The sequence below is a fragment of the Triticum aestivum genome, chromosome 2D (assembly GCF_018294505.1).
Source record: "Triticum aestivum cultivar Chinese Spring chromosome 2D, IWGSC CS RefSeq v2.1, whole genome shotgun sequence".
Classification (NCBI taxonomy): Eukaryota; Viridiplantae; Streptophyta; class Magnoliopsida; order Poales; family Poaceae; genus Triticum; species Triticum aestivum.
In genome coordinates this window covers 655,379,754-655,401,657 of record NC_057799.1, presented here as the reverse complement: position 1 = coordinate 655,401,657, position 21,904 = coordinate 655,379,754, and the positions used below count along the sequence as shown (strand labels likewise).

Sequence of the window (21,904 nt, the reverse complement as noted above, 5' to 3'; positions counted from 1 at the left end):
TGTTATTTGCTCTGTGGAGGAAGGTAGGAACTCTCAGAGGGAAGGATATGACCAAATTTTACTTGTTGCGCCTCCAAGAGCAAGATATTATGCAATTGGCAAAGGGGAAGGTATGTCTGTAATTTGTATGCGCGGAATTTTTCATTCACCGCTATTTTTTTATAAAAATAGTTTTGTTGTCCATTTTGGTTATATATCGTATACTTCCATGCAAGCAATTCCAAAAAAATGCTAAAGTTAATAAACTTGGAATTGGAAATTATGCCCTCAAACTCTTGTCTGGAGGAAAATCATTATTGATGGCTACACTATTATACTAACCTTGCATGAGAAGGAGAATTCAAAAGGTGTCTATTATGACAATCGCTTATTTATGGAACAAGATGGGAACCACTCCGTGGGAAATTAAGGAAATCTGCTCTCACTTAATGGTATGCACATTGTTAATAGTATTTGCATTAAATATGTATATGTCAATACTTTTTCAAATAGTTGGATTATGCATTGGTTTATATACATCATTTATTGTTGGAATACCATAGCAACTTTATTGACATGCAACAATTTCAAAGGAAAATTGGTGTACTTTGGATTAGAAATTATGCCATGAAACTTTCTTGTGGACGAAAACTATTATTGTTATAGGACACTTTGTGCAACTTTAGTGAGAAGGTATTTGATTTATTGTTTTATCTTGGAATCTATTGATTATGACATACTATTTGGAAAAGGAAGAGTGGAAATATTGCTTAATGGTTGAATTAGTGCATTATGAATTTTCATACAATGGTCTATCTTTCTTGATGTCCATTGGAAGTTGGCATTGTTTATATTTGGCAAAGATAACTCCATGTGGAGGAATATCGACAATGGGAACACATACTTGGAATCTTATTATCTACATCATCAACGACTTAGTCACATATCTTGGAACTGGATGAAGAGGCTTATTGATTCTGGAATTTTAAACTTTAGTGGGAGGACTATGGTACATGTGAAGCATATATGATTTTTTTAATTCAACCATTGCATTGCAACCTTCTAGTTGTTTCTTCTATCAGATCTCCATCTTCCCAATGATGGTAAGATGCCATCAATTCACCAGACATACAGACAACTATAACGCAAGTTACAATTTCTCCAGACAAAACAAACTTCACCGAGTTGGCAGATGCACGCGCATCGGTGATCCGTATGATGATGATGATCCAGGGATCCAAGGTAAACAAAGCAACAACTCATGCCCGGTCCTAAGCTGATCTCTAACGGAGCTGGGATTGGTAGCTCGAAGGCGAGGCTGCAGCTAGGGTCACAGAGCTGAGCTGAGATGGTGGGGGCCAGCAGCGAAGAAGCTCTGCCTCTAGGTGCCGTGCGTTGCGAGGAACCTCCAGCAGTAGGGAGTCTTGATCACAATCCTTGTCCGGAGGGCCAGCATGGATGATAACTTGCCGGGGGTAACATGAACCGGTTAAGTGCTGCTGCTCCTCCTCCGGTGACATTGCCAGATTTCGGCATTCTCAACTGAGAAGAAGCCATAGCCCCAGATCTAGAAGAAGCCTTTTCCATGGTTACTCCTCTCACTTCTGCATCTTCACAAAAGATACAAAATCACAAGATATCTCCATGTTACTTGTAGTAAGCAAAACAGCAGAAATTGCGAAAAAGAAAATCTAGATAATATATATGCAGTGCAGAAGCAGAGGAACCAAGATTGCTGACCTGTGAAGTTTTTTGCAACTGGCTTTGATGAGGTCTTTTGAGAGACCACATGGTGGACTTGGTAAGGCCTCTGAAAGTGCCAACTGCATTTCCCCTTCCTCTTACTTCCTTGCTGTGATTGTCCTAAACAAAGAGAGAGATACATAACCACTCAGTCTAGTACAATATCAACAACTTGGAAATCCAAACTACTACATGCAGCGTGGAGGTTAACTCTAAAGGAAAAAAAACATTCATAAGTTAGGTAGGATACCTCCAAAGGCACTGAAACCAAAGCTGAATCCTCATTTTCCATGATACACTGCTTCAAATAATCAAGTTTATGCCTGCCAGCAAAAATAGACATTACCGAGTCAAAAAAAAAACTCTTTAATTAGATTGATTCACACCACAATAACTGCTATGAATTAGTATTGAATATGAAAAAATGGCAGCAAACATTTTGAACGCCTGGGCTGACCGGCACCCCTCATATCCAGCACAAATCTAGGGCGGATATGGGGCGGCCGGGCACACCTGGACGCGTCCGCCTGACAGGCCCGGCCCACCACGAACTAAGATGATCTTTTGGATGTTGCAAAGTTTGTTAATGTCCATTTGCCGCTGTTCTTGTGTTCGCTTGCAGCCGATTTTTGTTATCCGTTGTTTGATCACGTAGAATAGCTCAATGTTGCATGTGTAGTATGGATATAAGGTGCCGGATATGAGATACGCGGATGCAGAGTGGTTGATATGAGGCGTGACCGGTCAGTGCTCGTGGACGCATCCGCAGGCGTTTGAGGGGCCGGATTAGCCCATCACGGCTGTAGATGCTCTAATATCGTAGAATCGTATTCAGTTTCTCCAATATTGAGTCATGGGCTGGAGTGAGTTTGCTTGACATGGACGTGTAATCATTCCATTCAGCAACCGTGTGTTTAATAAAATGTCTAAATGCACCCTAGGGTGTCTAAAGGTAGTTTTCTTCCATTTGAGACTGTCGTCGCCATTTGCGTGTTGACTGGTTCGTCTACTTTTGTTTGGCACTATTCCGATGATGTTTCAGTAATTATTTGCGACGTTTCGACGATACTCTGGTGGAAACTGATGATCTTTGATCAGGCAATGTCAACGCACGCGTTTGTGTCACGTTCTTAATTGCTAAAGGTGGTGACTCGAAACTCGGAATAAAAATGCCGTCGGCCGAAGTTAAAAAGAGAAAACACACATGTATATGAACCGATGACAAGTCATCCCGGCTCAAAAAATACTGATAACAGCTCACCGGCCGTGTTGACAAGGCACGCACACATATAATATCAGATGAGATTCAACTCTGCTGGGTACTTCCGCCAAGGTGCCTAGCTACTTGCTGATTGATCAGGACTAGTTCAGGACTAACGACGGCCCGAGCCCCGAGATGCTCCAACCGATCCGCACTTGCCTTCAAGCTATATCGCTACCGAATGATTGTCACACACACACATATAGTTGGGATCCCCAAGTAAGTAATCTTGCATTTCTCACCCATTTCTCCAACATCAACATGGAGGCCACACAACTACTCATCTCCCTCGTTGGCTATCTCCTCTATGCCATTTGCATGTTTGCGCTAACGATTCTGGTATTGGTTGCCCTTCTCGAGACCTTCCCGTTGTTTGAGGAGAAACTCCCCTGGTACATTGGGTTCTCGATCATTCAGGCCGTCTGCTTCGCGCTAAAAAAATTTCGGTGGGTTGTTCTCATCTCGGAATCCCACTACACCTTACCTTCCAGTGTCTCCCAAGTGATAGCCATACTTATTTGCATCGCTAGCTACCTTGTCTGCATGATGCCATTGCCGGTGCTCCTGATCAACGCATGCGCCTTGGTCTGGAGTGCAGCAGTGAGGCAGCAGTGTGATGTTAATCAGCTACCCGATTGGGTAGGCAACATCTGGCTTGTTGTCAACTTCGTGGTGACGGATAGGGTCGCGGGCTATTATGTAGATCCTGCTATTATCTCTGGATTTCTCTCCTACATCATCTTTCTCGCCGGCTACCTCGTCTACATCGCGTGCATGCTGGCTCTGTCAGCTCTGGTGCTCTTCATAGCCGGTGCCGGCATCGAGAATTCAAAGAGCTGGTGGCCCGAGCTGATCCACACAAGCATCGTCGGCATCAGCCTCCTCCTGCTCAACATGATGTGGGGCTCGCCGTTCCACAAGCCTTCCGCCGACTCCGACACGGCGGGAGCGGCACTTGTCAGCCTCGCCGGCTACATCGCCTACATCCTCTGCTCCATGGCGCTGTCCTACAACTTGTTCGGCGCATCTTTGCTACTCAGGACCTTCACCATCGGCCTCACCTTCACGCTATTGGATGTGTTCCTCAAGCCTTCCAGCTACTCTAACATGGTGGCCACGCTTGGGACCATCACCACGGCGCTCATGGCCTTCTTGGTTCTGGCGGCCATGTCCTTTCTCGTCTTCATATTCCTGCAGACGTGGGTCGACATGCTGCTTCCGTCTGCCTGGCGTCACCACCCAGCACGAACCTTCGCCACCATCGTCAGCCTCACTTTCGTGGCGATGAAAGCCATGTTGGACGTCGTCCTACAGGCCGTCGACGAGCCTTCCGTCGTTTCCGGCATGAAAGCCAGGCTCCTCGGCGTCATCGACATGATAAACGGTTACCCCGGCGCCTATGCAGGGATCAGGAACCTCACCGTTCTAGCCGTTCCCTTGTTATCCATGGAGTCGATGCGCGTGGTTTCCATGTACAGGTTGTACACCAAGGCGGCCTTGATCGTCGCCCTAGGCCTCGTGTTAACCATGCCGCCAGGGCTCACCACCGAGGAACCTGCCTTCATGTTGGTTTCAGATGATTTCGTCCAGCAAACCATTAACAGCTTCGTCACCTCACAAATTCAAATCACGGATGCTGGAGGAACTAAGCAACTTACTAATTAAATAGAGGGCCAGGCGATGTTTTGTAACGCCTCTCTATGTATGTATTGTGCTGATCTAGCTAGTTATTTTTGTTGCAACCTACGCATGTGTAACAAGCTAGCTAGGAGTATGTTGTATTCATGGGAGAGTTTTCCCTCGAATGTGTGAGGACCATCTGTTTTTACTTAGCTTCTTTGGCTTCTTTTTTCAGCATCTGCATCGAACGATGCACACACTTCTTTGCCTTGTGTGATGTAACCTCAAAGAGTTTGTGCGTGCAGGCATTCGACTCTAACAACATTGACTATCAATCTGACCATCAAAATAGAGTTATGTGCTAAAAAATTACCATTTAAAAAACAAATCGAATGGCATATACTTATACTTTGTTATCCAAATGGTCAAACGACTTAGATTCAAATTACAAGTGCCTTTGTATATCGAATCTAAAATGATGTAAACTACGCACCCGTTGTAAACTACTATCATATATAGTTCTATATAATTTATCTATTTAAGAACCAACTACTAGCTGGTGGCATCTCACGATCTTATCAACAACGATACCCAATGGTTGTTTGCTTATATGTTAGGCTGTTCAAAGCTAGTTTGTATTATGATAATAAACTAGTTCTTTATGGAGATGAACAATACGCCAGCAATAAATAATTAAGCTGACGAGCCAAGATGTTGACTTTGCACCTACTCAACTGTCAAAGTCTTCTCTTGACAGATACACTTTATTAAATGTTGCTCATAGCAGAGTAAGCTAACTAATTAAGAACAAGTCAAGAGAAGGTTAGCCATGATCCCACTACAACATGCATTATTCCATTTTTGCTAATTAGTGCTCCAACTCCATCTATGCCTTCTAGGAATAGCCGGTCCCAAACCTAGATGAAGGAGGAGGGTTGTGACACGCTTGGCGAGCCAACATAAAAACCAATTATTCCTACAGATATGAAACCCAATAGAAAAGTTGGGTTTATATCTAACCTACCCAAACTTGCTTGGAACAAAAGGCTTTCATAATGGGGTTTCATATCTAGCTTATTTTTTTGGTAAAGGCAATATATTAATATCACGAAGATACCAATTACACCCAGCCTCTGCACCAACAAGATGTCAAAAAGACATCACGGATGCACACAATCAAGACAAAAAAATAAAAAGAGACAAAAAGAAAACAAAGTCCCTATCGCGATGATGAAAAACTCGCAACAACAGCACTCTAACCACCATCGAAGGAAACAATACACAAACATTGTCGTCGCCCGATCGAAGATCCTGGGTTTTCATCCTGGAGAAAGTCCAAGTTTCCAAAACAATGCCTTCAACAGGCCATTGCCAAGTACAGCCAGCGAAGGCCAGACTTTGGGTTTTCACCCTGGAAACCGCAACTCGGTACTCGAGGAGCACCACAAAAAATGCAGTCCGCCTGTGTTGCCACCTCCTCTTGCCAAGGCTGGTGTTGCAAGTCGCCAAACACCCGACACATAGGGAGAACCTGTGCCGCATAGTCTTCATCGCAGCCAATACACATCTCCGCCGGTATAAACCTCCGATCACAACCAACATGACTTTCTCCAACTCTATCAATTCCATGGAAATCTATATTTAGACATATCCCATGACACCGATCAAAAGGCGAAGCTTCGCTCCACGCCCTCATGAAACTTCACTGGCTGAAGGTGAGGGCACGCACGACTGGATGAATTCCAATCGAGATATCCAGTCCGGCACCAGTTTCGGCCCGAGCCGGCGAAAAATGGGCATCTGGGGGCGCGACTGGGCCGTATTTTCGGCGCCAGCACGGCAAAAACGCCTGGGGATGGCCTGTTGGGGGCGCGGCTGAAGATGCTCTTACCCAGCATAGATGTTTCTGTTGCTGCTGGAGTAGCATCATCTGCTTCCTTTTACCAGCAGAGCTGAAGATGCATTTTGCATCTGTTTGTTTTGGTGCATCTTTACTCTGACACTATTGATAGATTATTTCGAAAAGGATTGCGATGTGCAGCAGAGCAAGCAAACGCAGTGTACTTTGTTTAGCTCACTATTATATTACATTATATATGCATGTGATGTGCTGCTGGTGCTTGGAGTTGGTTGAGAGCCCGAGGAAGAGTTTTTGGCTCGCAGGGTTCTTCAGACTTCAGACTGGTCTCTTGTGTTTGCTTTGTCTTGTGATTGTTTCATGTTTCATGCTTGCAGGGTTGTTTAATGTAGCCGCTTTGCAGGGCTCTGTTTTCGATTCATTGGATGATTAATTATTTCAGTCTGCTGTTGCACAAATTAAGTTAACTTGAATCTCAAGGTCACAAGAGTGTGTCAGTGTTGTTTGGACTTTTTATGAGCAGGCAGTCAGTGAGTTTTGAGGTGCAGTGTGTTGTCTGTAAGTGATTGATGCAACTCAAATGAGGATTCATCATCACCGTCCAGAGTTTACTATTTTAAATCATCATCATTGAAGTACGATGGACTTTGTTGATAACACCTTACATGTATTGTATGCCTTGTTTATACCTGTTGGTTCCAATGTTTAGCTTATAACTAATACTGGTAGCCGAGATACAAGGGATGGGACGTGTTGTGTTTGAAACGGATTGCATGGCTCTCCAGCATGCAGTATCCTTTTCTAGCCTTGACCGTGGTCCTCTTGGTGTGCTCTTCAGGGAGGCAAAGTATAAGCTTCAGCTAGGATTTATTGATTTTCATGTTTTTTTTCAAAACGGAGGCAAAAGATTTGCCTCATCGATTAATTAAGGAGAAGAGAGTTGTCCAGTTAATTAATGGAAAACCGGCGAAAACCGATACAAACCTACCACATGAGGACTACACATAACATGCAACCCCATAAGCACACAATCAGCCTGACAATCATACCCAACACATAACGACCACCAACCTCCACACAGCTACATCACAAAGACACCCCCAACGAGAGTACCTCGGCCGAAGACCACGAGCGCCACCAAGACCACAAAGACAAGTCAGGCCATAGGGATTACCGAAGAGACTGATGACCATACATCAAGCAGCTGCGGACGCCTTTCCTGCGCCGCCACTCTTCTTACTTTTGCTCTTGATGAGAGCCTCCTCCACAATCGCCTTGCTAGATCCAGGACAAGCCGCCTCCAAACGCTTGAGCAAGCTATGAACCTCTAACTCGAAGAGAATCTCATCGACCTTGTCACGCACAGACGCCACCTTCCCAACGGCCACATGCGAGTGGGTGACCGCAACGTCGGAACCTCCGCGGTCCACAAAGGCGAGCCACTGGCCGAGCTCCAAAGGGTCAGGCGCCAACATACCGACCGCCTCAACATCATAAGCCACAGAAACCACCAACACGACAACATCGCCCACGGGAACCGCTGACATGATTGACTCAGGCACCTCCAGTTGCTCACATGACAGAGGCGAAACGTACCCCTCACATGAGGTCACCGAAGAGTCCACCTCCACGCGCTCCACAGACAAAAGGCGAAACAGGGCACAAACATAGCTCCTGTAGGTCGGGCATGATCGGCAGAACTGGAGCCTTGGGCACGGCGATGGGCTCGCCCTCACTGGTACGCAACACAGGAGACAAGGTCAACAGTGCTGATGAGTTATCTCCAACACGAGGAGAGAAAACACCCATATAGCTCTTGGCTCCCTTCCTCAACACCGACCACACCAGGAGGGCATGACGTCAGAGTGGTCGGCAACACAGTCGGCACAAGGGTGAGCCTTCCCAAAGCAGCCTCTGCTCTCTCCAAAAAGCTCTCGGCCCGTGCCATCGAACCCTGCAGCAATGTGGTCTAATCAGCCAGAGCAGATTGCAACATCACATCGGGCTGGGTTGTCGAGCCAACGGTAGCAGAGACGACAGACGCCCAAGACCCATGAGGAAGCACCTTGGATGGGAGCGTGGATTTCATCGGACTCTCACATGAAGCTGAAGCAGGACGATGGACGGTACCAAGTAGTGGCTGCACAGCAAGGTAAGACAACGAGCTTAGAGGACGCCATGGATTGCGGCATCCGTTCATATTGTCCTAGAAGATGTAATAAACCAGCTCATATGCTCGCATCGTATGGGTGCCGGAGCAATGAGGAGTGCCAAGCTTTATGGCCACCGAATCTCCCGCTTGATGTAACTGATGCTGTGACCGTCAATTTGATCGGTCCACCGTAAGTTTTGGAATGCAAGGTGTTCCAGGTTAAAAAAATCCCTAAGAGAATTTGTGATGCTTTCAATAATTTCATACATTTTTTTGAATTTGTTTAGTATTTTTATTATTTTACTGTTCATATGATGCAGATGAGGTCGAGCTCAGAAATGAATATTCGAGAGAGCGTTAACCGATGGCCAACAAGTATCTGCATGCTCTATATGATTTGACTATCGGCATCAAAATATAAGACCTTTTTTAGCTAAACTAGCCTACGTACAAAAGCATGTTAAATTCTGTTACAGAGGTAGTATATATAACCGATCGACATGGCTACTGTACAACATGCAAACAGCTAACACCGCAAAGAAACATTTTCTTTATATGTATGAAGAGAGACAAAATAAAGAGCACATGAATAGCTAGCTACTTTGATTTGATTGATTGAATGGTGCCACGTAAAGTAGACAAGTTATGAAAATTTGAAGAATCCATCCCTCCTCTTTTTCTTTTTTTTGACAATCATCCATCCCTCCTCATTAATGAAATGGAAAAGACACAACTAGGACTGGTACAATGCAGCAGCATCTCTTCTCTCTGTACACAAACCAAGGGCAAAAATGACCAACCAACCTACTACTCACTTGCTCTGGGGCCGGTGGGCCTGAGGGTGACCGGCGTCCATCTTCCCGCGCGTGCGGATTTGTTTGTATTGGTGGGCCGTAGTCAAAGTTGGCCCCTGGGCACTCCGCTCCTCCCTCCTAGCCCGTGGGCTCTTCTGCCTCCTAGAGTCCCATTCAACTTTGAACTTCTTCTAAAAACAAAACAAACTCTGAACTACAGAAATCTTCTACAGTATGTCTAAAAAAAAAACTACAGAAATCGTTTCCTCTCTCACACAAATATTTTTTTTCTAGTTCTGGCAGACTAACTGTACCCAAATTCACAATTATTTGCGGGAGGTAAGAGGCAAACTAATATAATAATTAATTAATTAAACCTGAGACTGAGAGGCAACCTGTCGAGCAAATATTGAGCTGCAAACCAGAGTACTTGTTGTTTCTTCTATCCTACTTCCATCTTACCCATGCTAGTAAAATTCATAAAATGCTACTCCCTCTGTAAAGAAATATAAGAGCGTTTAAATCACTATTTTAGTTATCTAAACGCTCTTATATTTCTTTACGGAGGGAGTACAATACAAGTTAGAGTTACCATTTCTCCTAGCCAGCTAAAAGACTCTGAACTTGTTCAGTTTCAAAAAAACCAAAAAACTCTGAACCTGTTCTAAAAAAAGCTCTGAACTTGTTCAGGTGTGATGGCTAGCAGAAAGCTGCAGTTTCAGATGCAGGGTGTACATTTGATGGTAAATGAGCATTAGTCTGGAAATTGAGTCTGTTTCCAAAGGAGTTGCAGTTCACAGCAGACCTATAGTGTGCTTTATTTAGCTCACTAATGCTAGCTCTTGTGCAAATTAGTGGGCTGCTGATGTCGGTGGGGTGGGTCGAGGGACTGAACTAGAGAAGCCATTTGGCTTACTGAACATTTTTCAAGACAGTGTTTGGCACCACTTTATTCAAGATTAAGCACCACTTTATTAATATACTTAATAATTTAACTAATTAAACATGAGAGGAAAACCTGTCCAGCAAGTACTTGTATTGCATTGCAGACTAGTACTTCATCCATTCCCCATACACACAGCAGAGCTATAATACAAGTTGCCATTTCTCCAGCCATATATATGCTACACAAAACGAAACAAAATTCACCGAGTTGGCGGATGCCCGCCCACCGGTTATCGGTATGATGTGGGGCAGCTGAGAAGAAGCTCTGCCTCCGGGTGCAGCGCATTGCGAGGAACCTCCAGCAGCAGCGAGCCTTGATCACCATCCTTTTCAGGAGGGGCCAGCATGGATGATAACTCGCCTGGGGGTAACATGCACCGGTTAAGTGCTGCTGCTCCTCCTCCTCCGGTGGCATTGCCAGATTTCGGCATTCTCAACTGAGAAGAAGCCATAGCCCCAGATATAGAAGAAGGCTTCCTCCTCTCACTTCTGCATCTTCACAAACAGAACAAAATCATAAGACATCTCCATGGTACTTGCAGTAAGCAAAACAACAGAGATTGAAACAAAAGCGATATCTAGAAAATAAAAATGCAGGTGCAGAAGCAAAGGAACCAAGATTGCTGACCTGTGAAGTTTTGAGGCTGGCTTTCATAAAGTCGTCTGAGAGACTTCATAGTGGACTTGGTAAGGCCTCTGTAAGCGCCACCGGCGTTTCCTCTTCCTCCTACTTCATTGCTCTCCAGGATATGCTGCTTCGAACAATGAAGTTCATGCCTGCAAAAAGACCAAAGAAACTAAAGCTAATGAAATTCTCCAGGACATTACCAACCAAAACAAAACCTCTTTTCTCTGATTAGTATTGAATGTAGGACTGCAACCAATGCTAAAGGGTGTAAAATACCTCCTAGAACTCTCATGTGACCACATTAGCTTCTCAGATGCGGCATTTGAGTTGCTCGCTCCGTTGCTTCCACTATGCAGAGTAAATGAGGCAGGCCCCGAATAGGACTGACTTGTCACATATGACTTGCTATGTGCAGGAACAGAATTTGCTTCTGATCCTGAGTTTGGATGTCTAAGAAGCATGCTTCCATAACCAATCTCAAAGCAGCTAGCGGGAGTGTCGACATGATAAATCAGTAGGTCTTCGTCTGAGGATCCTGGAATGGTACGAACCGCTGAACCAGGGCATAACTGCTCTTCATGCATTATGGAGTTGAGATCCTCTGCAAGCGCTTCCACCGTTGACGGCTTACGACGACCGATGCAACTCTTTTTTCTTGATGGTACCAGTGGCTCCCGGGCATGTGATTGCGCCGAACCTGAATTTTAATGATACAAAAAAAACCACCATCAACATACTTAACAGCAGTGAAGGAATGTGTATATATCAAGTGATGTTTGTGATGTGGTAAAGTGATAATAGTATCACTTCAGTGAAGGAATGTGTATATATCAAGTGATAATAATAACACTGTAATGAAGAAATGGGTTACTTAAAAGTGGCTCCTGACAACTACAAAACTACCTACACATGTTTATACAGAAGAAGAAGAAAAATAGAATGTTTAGACAAAAGTACCTGAATACGATAGCGCCGATCCGAAACCAGATGGACTGTTGCTTGTGTCAGCAGCATCCCCTGTCTTCAAGGAGTTGTGATGAGAAGATGGTTCTTTCTTCACTGTTGTGCGGATGGGCGTTTTATTGGGTTGTTTCCTCTGCACTTGTGGTGCTGGTGTGTAGTTGTCCAGTGTACCCTTTTTCCTCCATCTCGTCCCACACGCATTGCAGAGCACCGGCTTCTCCGGTGGCCCGTGTCGCCAGAGAGGACTGCCTATATCAGCAGCATTTGGCATGAGCAAACAAGAAGTAGAGTACAAAACAGATAGCCAAGATTGAATCTGTCTGTGTAATATTGTACAGGCATAGAGTTTCATTGATGAGTTTCAGTGAGAGGGAGCAGCAAAGAATAAACTTGAGTTGCAGTCGTACCCTAATAGTATTAGGCATTTCAGGTGAGTGCAGGCAGCAAGAATATATGGAACTCTGAATATCTATCTGATGATTGGCAAGATGAGATAGTATCTCTTTTCCTTCTGTTTATTCAGGTATTTTTTGTTTTCAACTAATGTACTGTAGTACAGAGTAACTAGAAGCATGCAACTTTCCATGTGCTGTCCTAGAGAAGAATAACTGCAGCAAATGCCTGGCATGAAGCATTTTTAGTAAGTGCTACACCTGCCTGACACAAAGCTCTTTTCACTCTTTTCTACTACTAAGAAAAACTGCTGGAACAAGAAGCCTGTCTGAATGTATCAGCAGCATCATTTGGCATGAGCAACAAGAAGTAGGGTAGAAAACAGATAGCCAAGATTGAATCTGCATAGAGTTTGAGTTTGAGTGACAGTGACAGGGAGCAGCAAGTAGGGAACTCTGGATATCAGATATCTCTTTTCCCTTGTTTTCTTTCAGTTCAGGTATTGTTTGTTCTCACTGTTACTACATACTGTTAGCAATATGCACAGAGTCCTACAAAAATTACTAGTTGCTGATGAGTGCAGAGACACTAGAAGCCTGACATTCAGCATTTTCAGTCTGTCTGAATGTTGAGACTTTTACTGGAGTAGTACAGAAGACTTGGAAGCGGCGCAGAGTTGTCTTTGTTTGGACGTTTGGGGGAAGGAGAATTCAGCGAATCCACCAGAAACAAGAAGCGACAAACCCTCCAACTAGAAGAAGAAGAAGCAAGATTTGATTTGGAACCCCTGTTTCAAAAAATCAGATGCAGAGAAAAAACAGGATTTGAGGGGAAACAAACTCGAAACTCGAAGAAGAGAAGCAGATGCTTACTCATGACTCGGCAATGGCAGCAGGGTCCCTCCTTCTTCACCTTCACCATGGCTCTCTCTTGTCCCCTCTTCTTCAACCAACAAAACACGGGACGAACAAACACACAGCGGAAGCAAAGCAACGCGGAAGCGAGAAAAATCTTCTTCTTCTTTTCGAGCAAACAAAGAGGGGACGCGAGATTCAACAACGAATCTAGTATGTACGTATGTATGTTTCAGATCCACAAGTGAAAAATTCTCTTTTTCTGTTTCTCTCCGGTCGGTGTTTAGAGAGAGATAGACAAGGAAGAGGGCAGAGGGGAGAGAGAGAGAGGAGGAGGAAGATTTAGAAAACACAAGTTGCCGTTTTTCTCACTAATAAGACAGATAATAATAATAGAAGCAATGAGAGAAATTGGGAACATTAGACTAGGAAAAGAGGAGGAGGAGAGGCTCTTTTCAATTTCACCCTCGGGGCCCTTTCTTTTTGTAATTATATGCAACTATCATTAAATTCAAAAAGAAAACACCATTATACATAGTAGTATTCTTTGACTTCAGAGCATGTTTCGATTTCGATTTGGGGGACAGCCATGGAGCCTCGGAGGCCGCTGGCGGAGAGGGAGGTCCCGATGAGCTTCGATGGATCAGGGCGACAAGGCAAAAAGCGGCAGCTGCAGGCGTGTGGCCTCTAAGAAGCGCGGGAAAGGTTAAACCTATACATTTTGAACGCGGCATCAATTAATACAAAAGCGACTTGAAACGTCACAGACAACTAAGAGCGCGGGAAATTCAAAAGAGGTATGATGATGTTATCACAAACGAGCCTATCTGACGTGGCATGATTTAGCCTAAAAAGGAGTCGGCGAAGCGGAGTTACTCACATGAGCGCTCCCGCAACTGCCTCTCCCTCGCATCCACCTGCTACCCTCCATGTTGTGATCTCATCGGAGACCACACCGCTCCCTTCTCCGACATTCTACCCCGTGCTCTTAGCGCTTCCCCTTCCCCGACATTCTACCCCGGGCTCTTAATTAGCGCTTCCCCTTCCCCGACATTTTACCCCGTGCTCTTAGCGCTTCCCCTTCCTCGTTATCCGTCCCTATCTCAGGCGCGGCAAAATGGGCCGCGAAGCTCGGAGTTCGGCTAATCCTCGATTTCGGCCTGGGGGACAACCATGGAATCTCGGACTCCGCTGACAGAGAGGGGGTTGCCGACGAGCTACTACAGATGAGAGCGCCAAGGGATAACGCGGCCGCTGGGGCTGCCCAAGGAGAGGCGCAAGCTCGCGGTGTCGACCTGTGTGAAGACAAGCGTCGAGGAGAGGATTCATATGATTCTGAACGGAATGCAATGATAGAAGAGGTGATATTGTGATATTGCTTGGGCAATGACGACAAAGGCGTCCTCCACTTATCTGGTGCAATGAGCTTGCTGGGGAAGGAGGTAGAGATAAGCGTCTTTTCAATTTCAGCCTGCTTGTAGTTTCTTTTTGATATGTGTTACTACTGCAGTATTTGATTAATTTCACCATTACATATATACATATACAAGTTAATTTGCTTAACTTCAAAGCCTTACAATTCTAAATCCATTGAAAGGATATTTTCCTTCCATTCTGCCCCCTTGAGGGGGGGGTGTCAAGAAAGATCATGTTAGCGGTACATGTGTAAAACATTTTTTTATTGATGATGCAAGGCATGCACTCCGTTGATTTCATTAACAGAGAGAAGAAACATACAATTTTTTTTAATGATGCAAGGCAGACTATATGTTTAGAATATAGTAATTTCACATAATTTTTAGAGCCACTTGCCAATGAATTAGGTTTTCCCCCGTTGTTTCAATATAAGACTTTGCATGTATCATAACTAGCTACCAGTTTAAAACTAGCCATTTATTGAATTAAAGTTGTGATACACGCGAAAAATGCAAGAGAAATGTGTGGCCTTTAAGAAGCACGCGAAAGTTCAAACATTTACATTTTAAAGGCATCATCAATTAATACGAAGCGACTTGAAATGCCACACATAACTAAGAGCGCAAGGAAAATTTACATAAGTATGTTATAAACACAACATAAGTAAATGCGAGTTGACTTCAAGCGCCACACGGAGCAATAGCGGGAGGCCGCTAAGAATAGGATGATTCAGTGTGGGAGAGTTCAAACATGTACAGAGAGACTTGATGCGTCGCACCGGATAATAAAAGCGATCGGCATCCGCAACATATCAATTAGTTACAAACCGCTTCCCAGACTAGTTATATGTCTACTTTAATTGGTGTCTATGCTTGTGTTTCAACATGGTTCAATAACCATTTTTTAAAAAACACCCCTTTGCATAAAATTCTTATTCCGATATAGAAGTGGGTAACATATATAGGGAATTCAGTTTTTTAGGAATGCGATTATAACATATAATAAATAAGGGTGTTCTAGAGAAAGGAAGATACTGGAAACAGGGATCCAACAACTGCTTACGTATTTAGTTATCCAGGTACAAAGCTCAGCACAAGCGGTTAGCTATCTTACAAACAACAAACTAAGAAACAAAAATAGTTATGCATGGACAAAATGGTAAAAGAAGAGTTCCTTGCTGGTCGTAATACTGTTCTGCCTTTAACAATAAATGGTTGTTTCCTTCAACGGCTTAGCATATCGCTTTTAAACCCAATCATACACATCTCACAACAAATTTAATTGTTTGTATATGCAAACTTAATTGTTTGTACAAGATGATAAATACTCCATAGAGATGCTGACATATGTTTGTTTGCCAAGATAGTTACCTGGGAAATCCAGCGGTGTTGCTTTTGAATTGTTCCTACGGTTTAGGAATGTCTTCAAACTCTTACAATTGATTGTCATTAAATAAGTCTTTTTTATATACAAAAGAATTTTACTTCCATACACCCTTTTAAAATATCAGAATAGACTACAAATCATTTTTTCTAGGGTTTGAGAGCGGGAGGTGGTTGCACTTCCCGTTGACCCGCTGGCGCTGGTTTCCCTGCCGGTACGGCTGTGAGAGGGTGAGGGAACCCCGGATCTGTGTGTCGGGTTTGTGTCCCGTAGGGAGAGGGTAGTGAAGTTGGGGCAGCGAAGGGGATGAGAATAATGGTTCCTCGACTTCTCCATGTGGATGGCTTTCCTCAAAGTGCGCGTCCATGAGGCAGAGGATGGCGAACACACCACCTACAACACGCGAGGGTGCTGCTCCGATAATCGCGGGCCTCTTCGCAGCCCAGATCTCCTCAGGGCCGAGCACCACCACGAGAGGCCCCGCCGCCACCCTCACCGCACGGGCTTTGTCTGATAGTGCTGCACCTACAGCAAGTAGCTTCAAGCAATGCACTGTAAACTTCTGTTTTTTCGATTTCCATCTTTCCCATGATAGCAAGATTCTATCCATTCCCCATACATACAGCAGATATACAGGTTACAATTTCTCCAGCCATATATATATGCTACACCAAACAAAAGAAAACAAGCGCAGACAAATTCAGCATATGCATGTCTGGACGATCATCGGTGAGCGGTATCGTATGATGATGATCCAGGAACCAAAATGTAAACAAAACTACCACTGATGCCTGTTCCTGAGCTGATCGCTAGCGGAACCGGGACTATGGTTGCTCGGGGGAGAGGCTGCGGTTACGGTCACAGAGCTGAGCTGAGATGGTGGGGGGCAGCAGAGAAGAAGCTCTGCTTCAGGGTGCCGCGCGTTGCGAGGGACCTCCAGCAGCAGCGAGTCTTGGTCAGAATCCTTGTCCGAGGGGTTCAGCATAGATGATAATTTGTCTGGGGCTAACATGAACAGGTTGAGTGGTGCTGCTGCTGCTCCGGTGGCATTGCCAGATTTCGGCAAAAATGCGCTTCTTCTCAACTGACAAGAAGCCATAGCCCTGGATCTCGAAGAAGCTAATCTCATGGTTCCTCCTCTCACTTCTGCATCTTCACAAACAGAACAAAACCACAATACATATCCACGTTACTTGCAAATAAGCCAAGCGCAGAAATTGCAAAAACTATACGAAAATTAAGTGTACATTTTCAGATGTGCAGAATCTACAAAATGTATGTGCAGTGCAGAAGCAGAGGAACCAAGACTGCTGACCTGTGAAGCTTTGCTGCTGGCTTTCATAAGGTCTTTTGAGAGACCTCATGCTGGACTTGGTAAGGCCTCCAACTTCCTTGCTGCAATTGTCCTAAACAAAGAGATAGACCTCATGTAAGGGAAGTGAAAACCACCCAAAGGCAGATATACAACATGTAGCGAGGTGAACTCAAAAGGCATTCGTAGGTCGGATAGGGTACCTCTAAAGCTGAATCTGCGCTCTCCAGGATATGCTGGTTCGAACAATGAAGCTCATCCCTGCAAAAAGGCATTCGTAGGTCGGATAGGGTACCTCTAATAGCTTTTCTGAATTAGTATCGAATGTGGGACTGTGGACACAGGGCAGCAACCAATGCTCAGTACAAACATTTTAGGCTAACAAGAGTGTAAAATACCTTCTAGCACTGTCATGTGTCTGCATTGGTGACCACTTTAGCTTCTCAGATGCAGCATTTGAGTTGCTCGCTCCCTTGATTTCACTATGCGCAATGAATGAGGCACAACCTGAATAGGATTCACTTGTAATGTATGACTTGGTATCTGCAGGAACAGAGTTCGCTTCTGATTCTTCCTCCTCTGATTTTGTGTTTGGATGTCGAAGGAGCACGCTTCCATAACCGATCTCAAAGGATCCAGCAGGAGTTTCGCTATGATAAAGTAGGTCTTCCTCTGTTGATCCTGCTGAAAGGCAATATAACTGCTCTTCGTGCATTATGGAGTTGAGATCGTCAACAAGCGCTTCTAGCGCTGAAGGCTTAGGACGACTGACACAACTCCTTTTTCTTGATGGTACCAGTGACTCCAAAGCATGTGACTGCGCTGAACCTGAAGTTTAACGATACCAGAAAACCCACCATTAATATACCTAACAATGGTTGTGAAAAGAACTCATCCAAAAAGATTATGCTATGCATAGGGACATAGAGGGTCAACTAATGAGTACGAAGAACATAAAAGTTTTGACTTAACAGAAGCAAGTCAAGAAATTAGAGAGAACTCACCGGCTATTTCACTCGCATCAATAGAACCATACGGGGCACAACTCTCTGAATATGATACCGCTGATCCAGAACCAGATCGATTGCTTGTGTCCGCATTTCCCATCTTCCAGAAGTTCTGATCAGACCATGGTTCGTCCTTCACTATGCTGCGGTTTGGTCTTTTCTTGGGCTGTTTCTGTCCCTTGAGCTTCAGCTTGTCAGGTCTAGCTTCACTAGCGCCAGTATCTTCCCGGCGATGCGCCGGCGTGTAATTCACCAACGTACCCCTTATCCTCCATCTCGACCCACATGCATTGCAGAGAACTGGCTTGTCTGGTGGCCCATTTCGCCAGAGAGGAGTACCTGTATCAGCAGCATTTGCCATGAGCAATAAGAAACAGAGTACAAAACTGGTACCCAAGAATCTGTGTAAAATGCAGGTACAGAGTTCATCAGTAGTGGGTCCATCAGTCAGGAGTTTGCTAGCATATAATAGATTTACAAGAATTATGCCTGGCAGTGGTACTACAAGAGATGCTGGCCGGGGTCAAAAAGAAAAGGAGAGATGGTGGCGCTAATCGAGGAAGCAAGCATAAAACAACAGTCAGGAAGAATACATCTTCAAGGCAATAAATAAGTAATCTCTCATAGATACATAGGCAGACTTCATATTCCAGGTACTGTTTTCAATGGTCAGTACATACAAGCCTGTAATGCTCCATGTGCTGTCCTACAGAATAAAGCCTAGCAAATGGAGATAATCTGAAAATGAAACCACTCTGTGCAGATGACACAGAGCAGCAGAAAATCAACTCTACCCCTGACATGAAGCATTTTCTGTATCTGCAGCAAGTATATATAGAACTCTGAATATAATGAGATGAGCATATACATAGTCAAACTGCATAGTTCTTTCAGGTGTTGATTGTTTTCAATGGTTAGTACAGACAGGCCAGATGTAAATTTCCATGTGCTGTCCTACAAGCATGTAAATAATCTGTGCAGATGACACAGAGCAGCGAGCAGAGAATCAACTCTGACATTAAGCATTTTTTCTGAAACTGCAGCAAGTATGTAGGGAACTCTGAATATCTGAATAACTGCAGCAAGTAGTATTAAGTATGAGCAGACAGTTCTTTTCTTCCTGTAAACCAAGAGTGTGAGCTGCATCTAATTGCTCACTGTCAGCAGCACAAACCTCTCATCTAACAAGCAGCAGGCAGAGTCAAAATACACAAGTCTGAATGAGATAATTTTGTTCAGAGTTTCACATCCAGAGAAAGAAAGGCATCTCCTAGATCTTAACCATATCCATGGAGGATTCGGCCGGCGGGTTTCAGCGTCCAGAAGAAGCGAGATTGGGAATCCACCTCCCAGATGCAGAATCCCAAGGGGGGAAACCGCCACAGCTCGCGGTCGCGGTTGCGGTTGCGGAGAAACAAAGGGGAGGGGAAAATTTGAGCTTTATGGAGAAGAGGAGGAGCTCACTTGTGACTCCGCAATGGCCGCAAGGTCCCTCCTTCTTCGCCATGGCGCCCTCCTCCCTCTTCTCTCTTCTCCCCACGCCCACGCCCACGAACAAACAGGGGAAAAGAGAAAGATTGGAAATTTTAGAGCAAACAAAAAAGAGGGGAGTGGAGATTCAACAAGCAACTATTTTCTCTGGGACCAAAAAAGGGACTAATTCCTTGGAATACATCTTCACCAAGTCAAAAGCCAAGGCTTGCTTCTTCTTCTTTCTATTCCTTTTTTCTTGCCTGTAGAGGAGGAGAGAGATGGGAGGGGAAAGGGGGACAAATAATGCAGCCAGCCAGCCAGCCAGCCGCAAGGAAGAGCAGATTTGCAAAGCAAGAGTCTTTAAAAGTTGCAATTTTCTTTTACTGATAGTATATAACAGAGATTGATAGTGAAACGTCTTATTTTTATTTATTTTTACAGAAAGAGTACCATATTTAATTTCACCATTCAATAGGGGATGTTGCTTGATGCAATTTAGTGGTCAATTTTGTCAGGCCCTTTGCATTTTCATTCCCCCCTTAGCAATGTACATGTCGATTCAAAACAACTACTGTTTTTAGATATTAGTTAATATGATCTTGTGAGTAGAATACAAATATAACTCCCTCTTGAAGAAGAAAAAAACACTATAAGTTTTCCTATTTTGTGTTTTAGTACTTCACATGTTAGAACATATTGACTTCACATAAATTTTAGAAGAACTGGCTAAAGAATATAAGGCATTGCATATATTCATTGAATTAAAAGTGCAATGCACGCGCCATGTGCGGAGAAATATGTGGCCTCTAAAAAGCGCGGGAAAGTTTAAACATGTAGTTGCTCGACGCCGCCTCAAGTGGCAAGGTGGCGTGTCATTCCTCCAGCCGTGAAGGAGGACAGGAACGATGCCAGCTCCCCATGTCGGTGTGGTTGGGCAAAGCGGCACCACTGCTCCCTTCCACAGTCCCACCACATGTCAGTTGCTTGGCATCGGTAAGCAAGCGACGGTGATGGTGCCGGCTCAGTGGCGCCAAGAAGATACTCCTGTAACCCATCTTCCTCTATGTTCCTCCCTCCTGGGAAGGAACAAGGCCGGTGTTTCTACGATCGACATACATGACGCGCACGAAGTGAACCGTAGAAAGTAAAATAGAGGGGGGAAAGTAAGGGGGTTCTTGTCTTTGGTAGTTTGTTGGAGAAGGTGAAAAAGGTGCACATCATTAGGAGCCCTAGAAAGAGCTTTTAGGGGCTATATTTTTGGTTAGTCTTCGGTGATCTTCTAATATTGTATCTTCTGGGTATGCCTTAGTTGTGGTGCAAGATGTATCTACAATATTACAATTAATTTGGTACAATCTCTTGCTCAAAGAAAAATGTACTCTCACTTGTCCATATGTCATCATAAATTGACATAAATGATCAAATATTTTTTTTACCCTGTAATAGTTTGCATTGGGTCCAACTTACCCATCTCAGGATAGCATTCAGGGGTTAATAGAGAGTGTATTTCTCAACATTGAAGGATATCAAATCATACGGGTTGCATCCGCACCATTTTCTGTACTTTCCACATTTAACCTGTTCGCATATCACAAACAAGGATAACCACATCATCGGCTAACTCTTGTAAAAAAGTTCCGAGAACACTAATGGACCATGATGATATACTCACACTTACTCCCTTAGTCCCGAAATACATGATGTATAAACTGAGTAAAAAACTCGATGCATTCTAAGTTTGACCAAATGTATATTCAAAAATATTAAGAGAAACGGTGCCCAATCAATATCAGTATATTCATCGTTAGATATATTTTCATAATGTATGCATTCAATATTATACTTGTTGATATTTTCTTTTATCTATTTGGTCAAACTTAGACAAAATTGACTTTTTGACTAAATTTATGTGCCATGTATTTGGAGACAAAGGGAGTAATTGAATCCATCGATGACACTGCCGAGACGAATATTGCATAAAAAAGATTAAATAATTGTACTCAAAAAATAAGAAGAAAAAGAAAAGGAGGGAAAGTGTACAATTTACGTCTCAAGAAAAAAAGGGAATGAAATTTACGAAACAAAATTTGATGTGAACCAAATGCTGCATTTCTAGTAGAATC

The 21,904-nt window shown here is 44.0% G+C and overlaps 1 protein-coding gene and 1 pseudogene across 3 annotated transcripts; both read right to left on the bottom strand.

Moving 5' to 3' along the window:
* Window positions 1–1,156: 1,156 nt before the first annotated feature.
* Window positions 1,157–13,462, bottom strand: LOC123056222 (GATA transcription factor 27-like; annotated as a pseudogene).
* Window positions 13,463–16,537: 3,075 nt separating this feature from the next.
* On the bottom strand, window positions 16,538–20,097 carry LOC123055437 (GATA transcription factor 26). 3 transcript variants are annotated; one of them, XM_044479458.1, is made up of 7 exons: window positions 19,990–20,086; window positions 19,773–19,837; window positions 18,306–18,647; window positions 17,700–18,129; window positions 17,505–17,562; window positions 17,305–17,395; window positions 16,538–17,141 (listed from the first exon to the last, which is right to left on the bottom strand). In XM_044479458.1, exons 2-7 carry the CDS (start codon window positions 19,813–19,815, stop codon window positions 16,768–16,770), a joined length of 1,338 nt encoding a protein of 445 aa, XP_044335393.1. In that variant the 5' UTR covers window positions 19,816–19,837; window positions 19,990–20,086; the 3' UTR covers window positions 16,538–16,767. The 3 variants fall into 3 exon arrangements, with proteins under 3 accessions (XP_044335393.1, XP_044335392.1, XP_044335394.1); XM_044479457.1 differs by having other exon boundaries at window positions 19,773–20,097; XM_044479459.1 differs by having other exon boundaries at window positions 16,538–17,135; window positions 19,773–20,075.
* Window positions 20,098–21,904: the final 1,807 nt, after the last annotated feature.

Bases quoted from the DNA above. Each gene is read 5' to 3' on its own strand.
- LOC123055437 (XM_044479457.1), bottom strand. From the start codon at position 19,815: ATGGCGAAGAAGGAGGGACCTTGCGGCCATTGCGGAGTCACAA. The intron at 18,648-19,772 runs GTGAGCTCCTCC...CTGCTGATACAG, and splicing joins CGGCCATTGCGGAGTCACAA to GTACTCCTCTCTGGCGAAAT. The intron at 17,142-17,304 runs GTCAGCAGTCTT...CTGTTTGTGAAG, and splicing joins CCAGCAGCAAAGCTTCACAG to ATGCAGAAGTGAGAGGAGGA.